The 16073-nt window shown below is 47.6% G+C and overlaps 1 protein-coding gene across 2 annotated transcripts in view; it reads right to left on the bottom strand.

Annotated features, from left to right (window-relative positions):
* Nucleotides 1-10952: 10952 nt before the first annotated feature.
* Nucleotides 10953-16073, bottom strand: part of RNF145 (ring finger protein 145) — a 45149-nt gene continuing 40028 nt past the window's right edge. For both annotated transcript variants that reach the window (XM_039701618.1, XM_039701619.1), the window contains exons 9-11: nt 15057-15204; nt 14034-14390; nt 10953-12560 (exon numbers count right to left, since the gene is read on the bottom strand). In XM_039701618.1, coding sequence (XP_039557552.1) covers nt 12132-12560; nt 14034-14390; nt 15057-15204 — 934 coding nt within the window. In that variant the 3' untranslated portion in view covers nt 10953-12131. The remainder of the gene's footprint in view (nt 12561-14033; nt 14391-15056; nt 15205-16073) is intronic.

The raw sequence follows: 16073 nt of genomic DNA on the forward strand, positions 1-16073 counted from the left end.
GGGGGGGCCCCCCCGGTGGAACCGAGCCCCCGGGGGTGGGGGGGGGGGCAGGGCCGGGGCGGCCGCCGCGTGCCCACAGCGCCACCTGGCGGCCGCGACGGGAACGGCACCGCGGGAACGGGAACGGGAACGGGAACGGGAATGGGAACCGGGAGAGTCCGGGAGGGCGATCCCATGGGAAAGGGGGTCCCGGGGAAGGGGGACCCCATGGGGAAGGGGGTCCCGGGAAATGGGGATCCCATGGGGAAGGGGGTCCCGGGAAATGTGGATCCCATGGGAAAAGGGGGTCCCTGGGAGGGGGATCTCATGGGAAAGGGGTGCCGGGGATCCCATGGGAAAAGGGGGTCCCGAGGAGGGGGAGCCCCTGGAGAATGGATATCCCATTGGGAAGGGGGTCCCGGGGCAGTGGGAGCCCATGGGGAAGGGGGTCGCGGGGGATCCTTGGTGGGAGATCCAGGGGGAGTGGGATCCCATGGGAAGGTCGGTCCCGAGGGTGGGAAATCCCAGGGGAGGAGAATCCCGGGGGACGTCGGTCTCGGGGCAAAGGTGACCCCGGGGGGGCGATCCCCGGGGTGGGAAGGAGATCCCCGGGGCACCGACTGTCCCGAGGTGGAACATGCCGGGGCTGGTGGAACACCCCGGGAGGACGGCGGTCCGTGGGAGCATTCCGAGGGGAGGCAATCCCGGGGAGAGCATCCCCGGGAGAAAAGCGGCTCTCACACCCCCCACCCCGGTACCCGGCCCCGGAGAGCCCCGTTCCGTGCCCAGGTCTGACAGCAAATGGGGGCAGCCCCCAGGATACCCAGGGAAGCTGTGGATCAGTCCCTGGGAACGTTCAGGCCAGGCTGGATGGGGCCCTGAGCAGGATTTTGGTTCCCTGCGGTACTCACACAAGCTTGCCTTCCACTGAAGTGTAGCCTGTATTTATTTGTTTATGCTGGCAGCCACTGGACAGATTACGGTTATTTTATCACACAGAATCTGTGATTTTTACATTGTGAGTTCAGCAAAGCATTAAACATCTAATCAACTGCTGCTGGCTTCAGGGAGAGGTAAGGACTTGAATCCCATTGAGGAGTGAAGGGAGAAATCCAGAGGCAGGCACTCCCTCCCTCTGAGAGGATGAGTTTAAGCATATTACATGGAATGGATTTAAATACCTACTAAAGTTGTCACACGCTTTGCTGAATCAAGACTGAATATTATCAGAGGTATTTAAGTGGCTCTGGAATCTATATCTCCTTTTAAACACTTCCATAAACTCTGAGGACTTTGCATCTTGGGATTTCAACTTAAAGGTGCACAAGCTCTTTTGAAGGGTACCCTCCAAAATCCCAGGCAATTTCCCAGTTGGGGAATTGGATATTCAACACTTGCTGGGTTGCAAGCATGAAGATTTCCATGTCTAGGACTGGATTGTTTGGGATTTGGCTGCTCTTTTTGTGCTGACCATTTGGAAATCTGTTTGCACCGGCATTCCTGTAAACATCAGAAGGTTCTATGCCTTCAGCAGAAGCAGAACTAAGTTCATCATCTGGCTCTGAGTTCTGCCTGGAGCCACAGGCAGAACTTTGAGCAGTCAGATTGTACCTGAACACAGCATGGGAGTGCTTTGCTTGCAATAAAGTTTAAGATACAGAGAGACACTCACATTTACATTTCCAGAGCTCTGGACAGCTTGAACTTCAAGTCCTGGTTTTGTTGATCCAGATCAGGGGATTTTTTTGTTTTCATCTTTTTCACTTGAGGCAGACCAAAGACACCAACCTGGATTTTCCTCATGTCCCTTCTCAGGGCCTTTTGTTAAAAATATCCAACCTGTGTGAAAGAGAAAAGTTCTGGTAAAGGAACAACTGGACAGTGCTGGTTACACAGGAAGGAAGGGAACTCATTGGGAACTCTGGGTTATTTTGTGTTAGTTAGAAAGTTTGTACCTGTTTTAGAATCTGCATTTCAGCAGAGGTAAAATATGTTTAAATATCCTTACACACGGAAATTGTTTGGAAGTTGCTGTTCACTAACTAACCCTCGTGTAAGGAGAGGGACATCGTGGTCCTTGGTGAAGCTCAGCTCCTGCTGGCTTTGCCCAGGAAAGGGGCAGCCTCTCTGAGCAGGCAGCTGTGTGCTGGTGTGTTTGTTCCATATGCACACACATCCATTATGGATGACACACAAATGCTGCTCCTGCTTCCCCAGCAGCCTCTTATGGCAGGGCTCACATCCCCCTGATCCCACTGCAGGGCTTAGGAAGTGAAGCACTCAGAAGCCTCCCAAAACGTGTCACAAATGAGGTATGGAGAAACAACTTCCTCCAGCTCTGAAACAGAGTCATTGTGGTGGCATGATGAAGGAACTGCTAAACAGACACAGCAGCAACACCGGAGCTGGATGCAAGCCAGGGTATTTCAAGCAACTTGTAAAAAGTTCACTGATTCTTTAATGACTCCACCTGGCCAGAGCAGGACCTCTGGTTTATGTGCCTTCCTGAAGATATGCTGCAGGAGGAGTGTGTCTGAGCTGATATGAATCAAGCCAGTTCCCCCAGCACCGCGTTGGTCTGGAATAGCTGTTGACCTGATGGAGTGTTAATGGGAACATTTATTTGTTTCTTTATCACTACAAAGATGTCATATATACTTACCCTGCTGCTGCCACTGCTCCCAAAGGGCTGTCAGCACCAGAGCCATTATAACACGACTGCCAGAGGTAATTTTTTCCCCCCCTCACACATTATTTCTTCAAATGATTCTGCGAAGAGAGAAAGAACTCGGATACAAAAATTGCTGGTTAAAAGAACAGTGCAGTGTGATGTGAGCCAGAGAAGCTTTCCTAAATGCCTGTCAATCTTTGTCTTTATTGCTTACAGGCACAGCCTGGATCTGTCTTGGCACAGGGGGTGTGTGCTGTGCCTGGCACTCTGAGGATGGGATTTGGAGCTCTCCAGTTCTTGGGGACAGGTGACACTTCATGGCCTGTGGGACCAGGAGCTGCCCTGTGCCCAGAGCACTGCACCCCATCTTTGTATTTCTTCACATTTCTCTCATGAGAGCACAAAGACTCTACCAGCATGTTTTGGTGGCACAGATCAGTAAATCAGGCAGGAGCCCACTGCCTTTACCTGTGGAAGAAAAACAATCCCACTGCATTTCATTTGTGTCACGCCATGCCTTGACAGTTTAAGGAAATTGCTAATGGGACCTTTTACTGCGGGGTCACGAGTTCAAACCCGGCTCTGTCGGTAATGACCAGCAGCATCTGATGAATGTTTGATGACGTGAGATGAAAATATGGCTCTCAATCCATTTATCAGTAGGGAAACCCTTCAACAGCTCGAGCCCCTTAAAGCTAATCCCGACAGAAAAGCCAGCGAGGCTGGGCTGTGAACGAGCCCCTCCACAGCCCCGCGGTGGATCAAGGTCAGGATGGGGCCGTGCAGATGGAACAGCTTCGAGCAGGGAGGGCTGGGCAGCACCTTTCTGTGCACAAACAGAGCCCCGGCTCCCTGCTCTGCAGTGCTCCCACAACAGCTCGGAGGGAGAGAGCCAGATCCGGGATTGTTCTCAGAGGGACAATGATCCTGGCACGAGGGGGGAGATGCAAACATCGGGAAATCCGGGATCAAGAGCTGGCTCAAACTAGTGCCAAAACTCAGGAATTCGCAATTTTGCAAGCTGAGAAGTTCTACTTGGATTTCTCAATATTGTAACACCAACATAAAGTTGAAACTCAAATATCAAGGTGACGGGTGAGGAGTTAGTAAATGTCCTTTTAAAATGTATGGTTTGGTTGTTTTTTTCTTTCCCGGGATCAACAGAAAAATCAATTATTGCCTGATTTGGTTGTTCCTGGCTCTCAAAAAGTGTAAAAGCATCTCCGGCAGAGTTTGCTGAGAGGCAAAGGCTGATGTGAGAGCAGGCACAGCCCGCCTCGCCCGGAGCCCAGGCGCAGATTTGGGCTGTAGCACCCGTGCAAGGTCCAGCTCAGCCTCCAGAACCGGCTCTGCACCTCCCGAGTCCCCCGGTGCTGCTCCCCGGGGCTCAGCCCGGAGAAGGGCACGCAGAGCTCGGGGTTCAGTCCCGGCAGGTCCCGAGCCCGGGCTGCTCCCGGGAGGAGGATTCGCATTCCCGGTGCCTGCAGAGGCTGGGAGGGAATGGGAAAAGCGTGAGGGCCATCTGGTGGGAGCGGGGAGGGCATTCCGCTCCGCCTCATTGTTCTCCGCAGCTTTGCCAGGGGCCAATTCCAGCTGCAGGGACCGCCGGCCGCAGCTGGAATTCTGAGGAATCCTGAGGAATTCTGAGGAATTCTGAGGAATTGGGGGGTGCTGTGGGGGGCCACGGTGGCGTCACTGGCACCAGTAACACGCCTGGCACCTAAACCCACCCATTTTAAGGGAATTTCACCTCTGCTGACGGTGCCACCAGGTAACACAGCACACAAGTGGTGGAGGAGGCTGCTGGGGCAGGGGGAGTGCGGGACCTGCAAAAGCACGGCAGCAGAACAAACACCTCGCAGGGATGGGAAATCTGGAGCCACCGGGGAAAAAAGGCTCCTCAGCAGAGTTTACAGGGTCAGAGCAGGAGGGGTTTTCTGCCCAGGAAAGCTCAGCACTGACTCAGTGAGATCAGCAGCCTCCAAACCCTTGTGGCTGCAAGTGTAGAAAATAATTCTCTAATTTTAGTGTTTTCCCCCATCTGTATGACATTTCTACATAACACTTTATTCCTGTTCATCTTTACACTTCCTGGGATTTGATCCACATTGATCCACATGTGCTTCTTTCCAGGATTTTTTAGGCTGCAGAAATGACAATTTCCACACTAGTTACAAAATAATTACCCATAATAATTTAATAATGAGCTTTCCCTTTAAATTATTAACATAGGTAGCCAAGAAAATTGTCAATTTTAACAAGTTTAAATTCAAATGATAAATGCCAAATCTGTGTTAAATGAGACCAGCAAATTAGTAATTAAAATATTTATGCAAGAAGGCAAAAGATATTGTATTCAAGGAGCTGCAGAGCAGGCTCCCATCAAGTATGTGACAGTAGCCTGTTCTTGGACATCCCGGTTTTAAAATCCTCTGCAAAGAAAAGGGGGGAAAATATCTGACCCCATGACTGCAGCTGGGCAGTGTTGACTGGCATCCAGTGGGATTTCACCAGAATCCAAGCAGTTCTCAGAATATCCCTGGGTTTTACTGAGCAGAAATCCTGACCCAAATGAAATTATTTCTATCACACAAATCGTTATCTGTGGGAATCTCCAAAGGAAGGAATTGCCTTCGTGGCCCCTCAGAGCTTTGTCACCAGGAGCAGAGTCAACTGTGCTGGTTTTTAAGAAAGGGGAGAAAAAATACCTTTCAAGCTGGAAGAAAAGCACCAGTGCCAAAGCAGATTTGTGATGCCCTGCGAATGTAAATCCCAATTTTCCAGCAAACTCAGCAGTGGACCAGCACCATGGAACGCGCCAGAGCAGCTCTGCTGCTGATTTTGGGCGTGAAAAATAACAATAACAGAAATAATAGAAATAACAGAAATAATAGAAATAATAGAAATAATGGTAGCAGTAGGAGCAATAGCAATATGCTGTTCTTTGGCCTGCACGGCCCCGTCTGGATCGGCGGAGCCGCTGCCGGTCCCGCAGTGCCCCGCCGCGGCAGCCGCCGGCACCGGCTCCTCCTGCCCGCTCCTGCCTCCTCCTGCCCGCTCCTGCCTCCTCCTGCCCGCTCCTGCCCACCTCTGGCACCGGAGACAGGATCCAGCCTCTGGGAAGCCAGCCCGGGCTCCCAGGAAAGCGAGAGCTCCGCTGCACGGGGCGCGACTCCATCCAGATGTTGGGGCAAACATCTGCAGGGCTGGGAACTCACAAGGGATGGCCAGAGAGAAGTTTGATCTCACAGAGAGAGGGAGAGCATCAGAGGAGGCAGAGCTCACCTCAGCCAGCTCCTCCCAGTCCCCCAAACACGGCTGGGCACGGAGCACAGCTGTGTCCAAAAGCAGAGGGGGCAGCTCCAGACCCAGCAGAGCCCACACACCCCCTGATGAAACCCCAGAATTAACCAGCCTTGTGCTTTCTGATGAGAACAGGCCCATTTTCTGGTGAAAATGTTTCTCCCTGCCCTGTGGCACAGGAAGGCACAGCCCGGAGCCCCCCAGCTCAACAAGGAGCTGACACACTCACTAAAAATCAATATTTTAGCACATCAAAGCGTGATGAAGAATCCCAGCAATACTCCACCATTGTGTCTGAGGTTCTCCCACACAGATTGTTTCCTTCCACCTGTGCTGGTGGAGATCATTGCCAGCCTTGGAGCAGATCAGCTGTACCCCAAACTCAGCCACATCCATGCAAGATTTTTATCTCAAAAACAAGATGTATTTTAGCAGGTTACAGTTTTTTCATTTTTCTTTACTTATCAACACGTACTTTCTAACACGGAGGGCTTTTGAGAAATTAATTTCCATCTGAAAACAAACAAGGGCTGAAACAGTTTACAAAGGAACCCATCTTTCAAGGACATTTCCTTTTAAATTGCACAATGTGGCTCTTAGCAAGGAAAATAAATAAAACTTAATCTCTCTGCATTCCAGCTGGCATTTTTTCCCCAAGCTAGAAGGGAACAATCAATTTAAAGAAAACTCAGACTATGGTCAATTAAGAAACTGTATATCATTTCATTTATAAATACCAGATACCTATTCAATTGATTATTTTAATCCAATTAAGTCAGTTTTTACATTTTAAAATTCCTAGGCATGAAGTAATTTATCCACATTGCAGACCTGGGCTTTTCACATCTGTTGCTGCAAAATTCTGCAGCTCGTCCGGTCTTTGGCTGTGCAGTTAGCTGAGAGTGTTTCAGCTACCAGATTTATTTAAGGATGTGGATTCTAAGCCTCCAGGAAATGGCAACTACTGGGGAAATTTGTGTCTAATTACTTGTAACACAAAGAAATCTTTTTTTCCTTTTTTTTTTTTAATTTGGGTTGGTTATGTATTTAAATTATTTTTCTCCTGTGACTTCTCTCTTTAAGCAGGATGGTGTCCCTCAGGTTTGTGTGTGTGTGTCAGATGTTCTCTGTGTTGTTTAATGAGCTGCCAGCACCCAGCCCCTGCTTCTCCTCTTTCCAACCTCCCTTTTCCTCCTGACTCTGTCATCTTCATCCTGCTCTCTTCTGCCAGGGAAAAGGAAAAACCCTCTGGAAAACAACTTTTGGGCTTCTGGAGGAGTTGTAGAGAGCTCACCAAGTCTAGCAGGCAAGTTTTCCTCTAAAAGTGTTTGTTTTCAAGAGAATAACCAATACCTTAGAGCCACAGAATGCATTTGCTGCTTGGTTTATCAGCTGGATCACAACTTCCCTTATGAAAAGGGATGGAATTTCCCTGGCCAGGCTCTCCACACTGGCACTCAACATCCCCAGGCACAGCAGAGCTGCACCAAGGAGAGAAGCCACACCTGGGTGTCTATCAGGGTCCAGGGAGTAAAATAGCCATAATTAAGAGAAACAGGCATTGTCAAAAAGAAAACTGATATCTTTGGGGTGTGGGGCTGTGAGCTGTGACCTTTAATGAGGCTGCACACACATAGCACAAAAATGGGGACCAGCAATGCTGCCACACTCAGCACTGTAACACGGAGAAAAATGGAGTTCAAGGTTGCATTTACTGACAACTTCAAGCCAGCAAAGCCAAAGAGATTAGAGGGGAAATGTATTTGTCAATCTTTCCCACAAATGTTTTTGTGGGGCGACATCACAGGCAAGGCTTAGAATGAACAATCCACACACAACAGCTCCAGGCACTGCAGAGGCTGGAAAGCTGAAAAATTAAAGGTCTCTTCATACAAATTTAACTTGCAGGAGGAAAAAAGCCAGCACCAATCCCTGGCCACCTCCTCAGCCCTCCTGGGAGCAGCACAGACCTGCAGAGAGCCATGGGTTGTTCCTTCTTGAGAGCTTCCAGCCCTGCACTCTGCACCATCCTGCAGGCTCCAAACCAGGGAGGCCTCCTGCCCTGACCCAAACAAAATCCAGTGACATCAGATCCACCTCCAACTGGTTCCTGTCATTCTAAATGTTTCCCAAAAGCAGAAAATGCTTCAAATGGCCAGTTCTCCCCAAAAGAGCGTGTGTGGGACAGGTGGGGCTTGTGCACTGATATCATTATTCTTGTATTTGTATTTGATTTGCCAGAGAAAATCTGAATTTTGTACCAATTGAACTCAAACTCCTTGTCTGTCCCTGCCAGTTAGCAAAAATGTAAAAGTCTGTTCTCAAATATTCAGACAGCTTAAGCCCAGTTATTTTTGTCTATATTAGAAAACTATTGAAGTAGCTTAGAAATTTAATTTAATCAGGAAAAAGGAGACTCCAAAAGAGATTTTCCCATGGTGGAAAACCTTGTGCATTTCAAGAACTCTCAGCCTTGGCAGAAATGAAGTGTTTCACTAGGAACAAGGAAGGAAATAGATTCCTCTGCTGCAAACCTGCCAAAAACCAAAGGAGCTGAGAGCAATGCAGCTCAAAGAGAGGCTTTCAAATCAAACCCCTCACCACAGACTTGTTTCTCTCCTCATGGAGTCATCCCACCTTGTGTAAATCCATTTATTTCCCTGAGCCCAGAGCTGGGACAGCCGATAGGACTGACTAGACACACACCACCACACCATGTGATCAGCACTCCTATTTCCAACAAAAAACCACCCAGCCATAAAATCCCCAACTGTTCCCATTATATCACCTAGCTGGAAGCATCTTTTTGAGTCCAAATGTTCATCAATCACACCACCATCATGAGTCCACATGAAAACGATTTCAAGCCTCAGCCTCCAGTTACACCCTGACCATAAACCCTACAAAAGCATTTTTTTCCCATTTACTCATGCACAGCTGCAGAGAAATAGAAAATCTACTCAAAGCAGTGTCCAAGAGGGAGCTCTGCACCAGACAGAGCTCAGAGGTCAGGAGTGCTCACCCAGATGCTCTGAGACAGACGGTTCATTTCATTCCTAACCTCCCTGCTCCTCCAGAGCAGCCTTCCCTCTTTTCCTCCTGTTCATTTCTCCTGCAAGATCTAAGCTGGCCTCAGTTTTGGCAGTTCTCACTTCATCCCTGAACTCCCTGACCTGCAAGATATGGCCTGCTTGGCTTTATCAGTATTTATTTCCCACCCACTCCCATTCTTTGCAGGCATATTTTTAAGTTTCTCCTAGAGCTAGCTGTCCCTAGTTTTCCAAAAATGGTATCCTGTCAGCATTTCTGAGTTGCCAAAAACCAAAATGAGGCAAAAGAATGAACACACTCACCACTTCCTTTAAATTTTTCAGTCCAGATTTTACCAACCAGTTTGCTGTGCCTCATCCACCCTGTGGCACTGGACATGCTCCACCTCACCTTGCTCTTACAACTCCTTATGAAGTGTTGGCACCTCAGAGGTAACTCACCTTTCAAGCCCTGTTCCTGTGAACTCTGCAAGCCCCTCTCTGCTCCCCTTCCTCTCCTTTCCCTCTTTAAGGTACCATTTTTTCAGTAGGAAGTGCATCAGAGGTGTTTTCATGCCCCTCTTTGCAGGATGCAGGACTCCCTGAGCCTCCACGTCTTGCAGCACCTTTTCCAGCACAGAACAGTCACTTTTGGGTCACTCCAGTGGGAATACTGCAGCATCATTTTTCCTGAAGGATCACAAACCCTCCTGGTGTGCCAGGCTCCCTTCCAGTGCCACATCCAGGTTTCCATCCTGTAATCCTGGCAGGCAGTTGTTTGTTGAACCTGCTGCTGGTGTGTTCATTCCCAAGGAGCCTCCAGGTGCACTCACCCACACTGCTGGAAATCCACAGTCCTTTCCTACAGCTCTGCCATTACCAATTAGCTGCAAACAATTCAGGTTATAAATTAAAAGGTCCATGGCCAAAAGGCTCCTTGGCACCAGCAGGGAAAGCAAACCTCAGGGGGGTGTTACCTTTTTGATGCCTCTTCCTGCATTTATGAAAATGATGTGGCAGTGTGGGACAGGAATGGCCCCTGTGGTTCCCTCGTGTCCTCTGCCCACAGGTGATCCCACAGGTGAGTTCCTCTCCCTCCCTTCCCTGGGGTCACCTGAGGTGCCTGTGTGGCCCACAGAGCCCTCCAGCCTCCCTTCCCATGCCTGGACTTCCCACGTGGGTAACACCTGCTCCCTACCATGGGACACAGGGGATCCCATCCCAAGTTTCCCATTACTCAATTATTTTCCCACATGTGGGGACAGCAAGCAGAGTTCAGGACAGTATCCTTCACACACATTCTGTGACTTAAGGAAAAGCCTTTTTCCCACCCTACTAAGGAGCATCCTGTAACAGCCCTGGCCAGAAAATCCCCATTTCCTGACTCCACAGACTTTTAAAGTGTGGCAAGAGTGGAAACAGCCTAAATTATGTAGATGGAAAGCTTGGATAGGGACAAAACATCCTTTTGAGAAAGATTCAATTCCAGAGAAATGCAGGCATGCAAGAGCAGGACCCAGACCACGCACTGACAGGAGAGAAAAGTTCAAGAACATATTCTCAACTTTTTTTTTCCCCCTCCCCAAACACACCAAGCTGCTAATAAAAGTTTTGGGATAAATCCAAATTTCTGTTTAATAGACAAGAAAACAAAACTGAGATACAGAATCAGAAGATGGGGTAACTGATGTTCCCATCCTGTCAGGGGGAAGAAAGAGATTGGGGGTTTGTTTGGGGCTCAGTAGCAGCAGGCACAACCTCCAGGTGCCTTTGAGTTCCACATTGGCCAAGACCTGGTGACAAGAAGAGGGGAGAGCAGGAGGTACCACCAGGACACAGAGCACTGAAATGGAAATGGGGGAGAAGACAGGCATAGGGAGTTTCACTCATCAGGGGGAACAGAGAGCTATTACTCAAGTCTCTCAACATGTACTTGTGGAATTTCAGTGCAAGAATCACATAACCAGGTGTAAAAATCTTCAAATGTAATTTATTAAGACATTCAGCTATGTCTGTCAGTCTACATCCAAATTTACTACTAAAAATAAAATAGTATCACATTTCACATTAGGAATACCGACTTTGAAAAACACTTGAGTCAAGCCTATCGTATAAATAAGTGACTAATTTCTCTTCATATCAAAATTCACATAAAAAAATTGCCTGCCCCCTACTCCCGCCTATTTCCCCACCCCAGTCCCTTGTTCTACTTGAAGCCATGATGAATGTAAAAATTTAAGTATGGACATGTCCTTGTCAAAGAAAAAAAGGTGCAAACCTATTAACAGCTTTTAAAAGTGGCATTTGCGGAGTCTGATCATACACAATAATGTACTCATTCCCAAAGTGCAAATATCGCCAGAGTTTAATACTGCTTTAATTCAGCTGCAAGGGTTAACATTACACAGCACAGTCCTGCAAGGCCTCTATCCGTGCCCTAAAACTCATCCCACTTTCCTCCTGAAGAGGCAAAGTGCTCATGAGAGCTTTAGTTTACTTCATGCAGCCCACACTGTGCCCATTATGAGCAAAAGTTTTCATATACATCAAAATATTGACGACTCTGTCATAAAAGTCAAGAGTCACTATAGATTACATAAATTCAAATGCAACTGCCCCAAGAACACCCAAAGCATACACACGACGTATTAAGAGTGCTTCCACCTCCTGGTACAATCACTGCTGTTACATCTTTGATTTTTGCTTACGTGCCATAAAAAATGTCAGCAACCAGAGCTGCCCATCTGCCAGAGACTCGCGGCCCGTAGCGCCCTCAGGACCTGGGACAGGGCTCTGTGCAACTCCTCTCCCTGACCAAAACCAAGGCAGCCTCTGCCCCTCTGGCCACAACGTCTCACAGACCCCTCACTCCTCTCACCCCTCACCTACATCTTGAAAACACTCTAGCACTGCTATTTATTCCCAGACATCCTTCCTATGCCCACAGTTCAGAGAGCTTCTGGAGTCATTTCTACTGCATCTCACTGGAGTTACCACTACCAAGCAGCCCATAAAAATCAGCATGGGAGATTACATTGTGACCAGCATTAATAGCTACGCTTCTTTCACAGATGTGGAAGGATTGGTTTTCTTCTGAGTCAAACGTGGATCTCTGAAATGTGTTTGTTCCCACGTCATCCTCTGTAGCCTCAGAGCTGGACACAAACCCTCAGATCCCGAGCAGAGCACCCCTCTGGGGCTGCAATGAGTTCTGCAGCACAGGCTGCTCCCTGGCTGGCCTCACAGGGGCTCGTGTCACTGTCCATGCTGTGAGACCCCCCCGGGTGGGCACAGGCCTCGGGGCTCTCGTGTCCATCGTGGCCCCTGCTCGGGCTGTCCTCCACACTTGGCCTGTGCTCACATTCAGCACCAGGCTCAGCTGCATCTCCAGGCCTGGTGTTTTGCTCTGCACTAGGATTTGGCTGCTGCACTGGCTCTGGTCCCAGTCCTGGGAGCTGTGAAGGGCTCTTCAGTTGGCAGTGGCACAGAGGGCAGGTTTCCTGCACGTACAGCCATTTCTTAAGACAACCCGCATGAAAAAAATGGCTACATGGAGTGATTACAGCAGTTTTCATATCCTGAAAGACACAAAAAAAAAGAAAGAAGAAAAAATATTATTATTATTTGTAATACCATTCCTCTCCTCTCACCTCATGCATTTAATGGGTTCACCAGGCACAGAAGAGACAGAAGCAGTCCACAGACAAGAAAGGAAACATTCCCTCCTTCACACCCACAATGTTTTATATCAGCAGCAGCTGAGGGAGCTGGGAGGGCTCAGCCTGAAGAAGGAGGCTCAGGGGGGACCTTCTGGCTCTGCACAACTCCCTGACAGGAGGGGACAGCCAGGTGGGGCTGAGTCTCTTCTCTCAGTGATCAAGCAACAGGACAGGAGGAAATGGCCTCAAGTTGTGGCAGGGGAGGGTTGCTCTGGGCATCAGGAAAAATTTCTTCACAGAAAAGGTTGTCAGGCGTTGGAAAGGAGGTGGTGGAGTCACTGCAGGGAAGGCCTGGACATGGCACTCACTGGGGATCAGCCACAGGCTGGACTCGATCTTGGAGTCTTTTCCCACCTTAAAGATTCTCTGATACATACACAGTTCAAATACAGGCCAGGTCTTGCTTTCTTTATTACAGGCATTAAAAATGAGGCAAAAAAACTTTGTTTGTAAGATATTATTACACATGACCTTTTCAGGATGAGAATCACAGGATTGGTTGGCTCAAGAAACAATCAAGCAACTCAAAACAGGACAACGACAGATACAACATGTAACAGCACCAGAAATTAAATGACACCATGAACTCTGCCAGCTGAGACCCACATAATACTAGTCTGGTGTTTTGAACACTGTCATTCAATCTGGCAGTTTTACTCTTCAAAGAATTTCTATCAGGATTGGAGCCAATCCAATCCCACTCTTAACTGCACACTACTAATGTTAGGGTGATTCTTTCACTGTCACACGTAACTACAATTTCTATCCAAGAGTAAGAGACTTTGGAGCTGGAAGTGTGATAAAGATATTACTTTCAGCATTAATGCCTAAGGTCCTTACATCTGCTGGCTTATGTTAGCAAGACCCTTAACCTTTTGATAATTAGGTTTCTGCTACAAAACTGACACTGCACATGAAGCAGCAATGTCTGCAGAGACTGAGCTGCTTCTACAGAATAGTAACAAATCAGCTACCAAGAACATGTTGTCTTTCACTAACAAAATCCTCCAGTAATGAAGAAGGGGAACATTTGCTGCCATTACTGAGACCAGCTCAACCCAAACATGAGAGGTGTCAAAGCAGCTTAAGGACAGAGTCTGCTGTGTAACTGGAGAAAAAAAAAAAGGCAGTTTAAGCACATCCAAGCTCTTCATTCCTAAGAATTATCTTGATGACAGCACTCCAAATCAATTTGCACAAAGCACAAAACTGGGTGATTCCAGTAACTTACTGAGCACAGTATTATTCATTACACATAAGTCACTTATTTTATTAGCTGAAGACTGAACTTAGTCTGGGGGTATTTCAATCCTTTGACACTTCCATTCCTACCTGGTAGCAGATGGCACAGATGTCATTGTGCTGCTCCAGCTGCTCCTTCGTGGCCACGGGCAGAGATTTTATCTTATTCACAGCGTCTCTGCGAAGGAGGAAACTCTTCCAGCCCAGCTGGGCCCGCAGCCACACGTTGTAGTAGGAGTGGATGAAGATGATGACGGAGCCCATGACAGTCCACTCTCCAAAGATGGTTTCTGAGACTCCATAGGCCACCACACACAGAGCCACCAGGAACTCCAGCAGGCGGTAGGTGCCGTTCACGTAGTAGATCACGTCGTCCATGTTCTCCACTGGCTCCTTCCTGAACTCCTCCACCATGAACAGAACGTAAATGAAGAGGGTCCCAAGCACCTGAAACACAGTGCAAGACCATGAGCTCAGCTTTGTGAACACTTGAGTCAGTGCTGGCCATCGAGCTCTGTCCACACAATGCTCTCAAGCTGGACAGAGGGCAAGCCCCGAAGTAGTGGAATTGCTGCTGAACTTCAGGGGAAATAAAAGCTGCTCTTTCCTGCAAAGCATTTAAGCTTGTTCCCAAGTACTTCCCCTTCTTCACCTTCCTGAGCCCAGAACACAGCTGAGTTGATTAAACAAGAGCTCTGAGCATTTTAAGGGGCAATTAAAAAAATTTAATATTAAAAAGCCCAAGTAATAACAAACACATAGTATAAAACATTTCTTCTATTTACACTACTGTGTTTCAAACATCAAATTGCCTTCAAAGAGTTATAGCTAAGTAATGACACATAAATGAGTACTCTGGGAAAAAACCTTTTTACTATGATAGTTACACACCCTCAAAAGTGTGGCTTTACAATTTGAAGTAGACTTCCATTCACCTCTGTTCTCAGCCCACCCAGGAGCTCCTCAGCCTCAGATACACGACACAGAACGAGATTTTTTATCACCCCTCATAATTCTGCCCTTCTCTCATCCCTGTTCTTTTCTCATCATGTATTTTCCCCCTTAGAATCAGTATCACAGTTAATGCAGGGCTTCACAGGGCTGATTTCTTACCTGAAGAGAGGTTAGAATACTGCTGGAGATAATGATCAACAGCCAGAAATCCATGTGGAAAAACTGACAAATCATGTAGGCCATGTACGCAGGGAACACAAGCAAGAACAGACAGAGGCTGACTGCTCGGAAGTGCTTCCACAGACTCCTGCAAAACAACACAATAGGTTTTTATTTTTCAAGTCAGATTTGAGTGTCAGAATAAGAATAGAATGACTGCTGGATGTAGGAACGTTAGATAATTGCTCAAGGCTTTAGCTGGTTGAAAGGAGTTTCTATTTTACTGGGGCACAGTCTCATTCCCAGCTTGCACACATGCCTGCAACTGTGGAAAGTTCTCTCTCATCTGACCTTTGCTGTTTTCAACAGAAAGACAAAAATTATGGGCAAAATAAGTATTTGAGATACTGAATGTTACAGATGGAAGTCCATTAAAATAAATTATTAAACATGTAACTGTCTGGACACTTCTCTAAACAAACAAGAGGTCTCCAAATTAAATAATTCTTGCATCTATTCTTCATGTTTTTGCTAATATGTGTGGGGCAAAGCTACTTCCTTTCATCACCAGATTTAACCCTGCTGCCTTTGGAAGTATATTCCCCAATTCAGAGATCACTAAAGAAGAAATGCAGCAGGACTTGAACATTTATCTCTGCCAGTCCTTACTCTGCTCCTATCACCTGCTTCTTCCTAATCTCCTCCCCAGCCTAAACACACCATCAATCTTTTTACAGCCACCCATTTGTGAAGGCTTTCAGAATATCTCCAGTAATTTACTATACCACCTCTACTTGTTCCTCAGGTTGTATTTTAACCTCACTTAGGTCTGGAGAAGAGGTACAGAAAAAGTCAAACCATTTGGGGGCACAGGACAGCAGCACAAACTGATTAATTCAATACAGTCTGAAGGAACATCAGAGTGACTTTGAGGTCTGCAGTTTGGTGTCTGTGGGTGAGGGAGGAAGAGAGAGCTGAAGTGGAATTTATCCTGTTTCTTGCTGATTTAGAACTCCC

This window comes from Passer montanus, unplaced genomic scaffold (genome assembly GCF_014805655.1).
Source record: "Passer montanus isolate IOZ18808 unplaced genomic scaffold, ASM1480565v1 scaffold15, whole genome shotgun sequence".
NCBI lineage: Eukaryota > Metazoa > Chordata > Aves > Passeriformes > Passeridae > Passer > Passer montanus.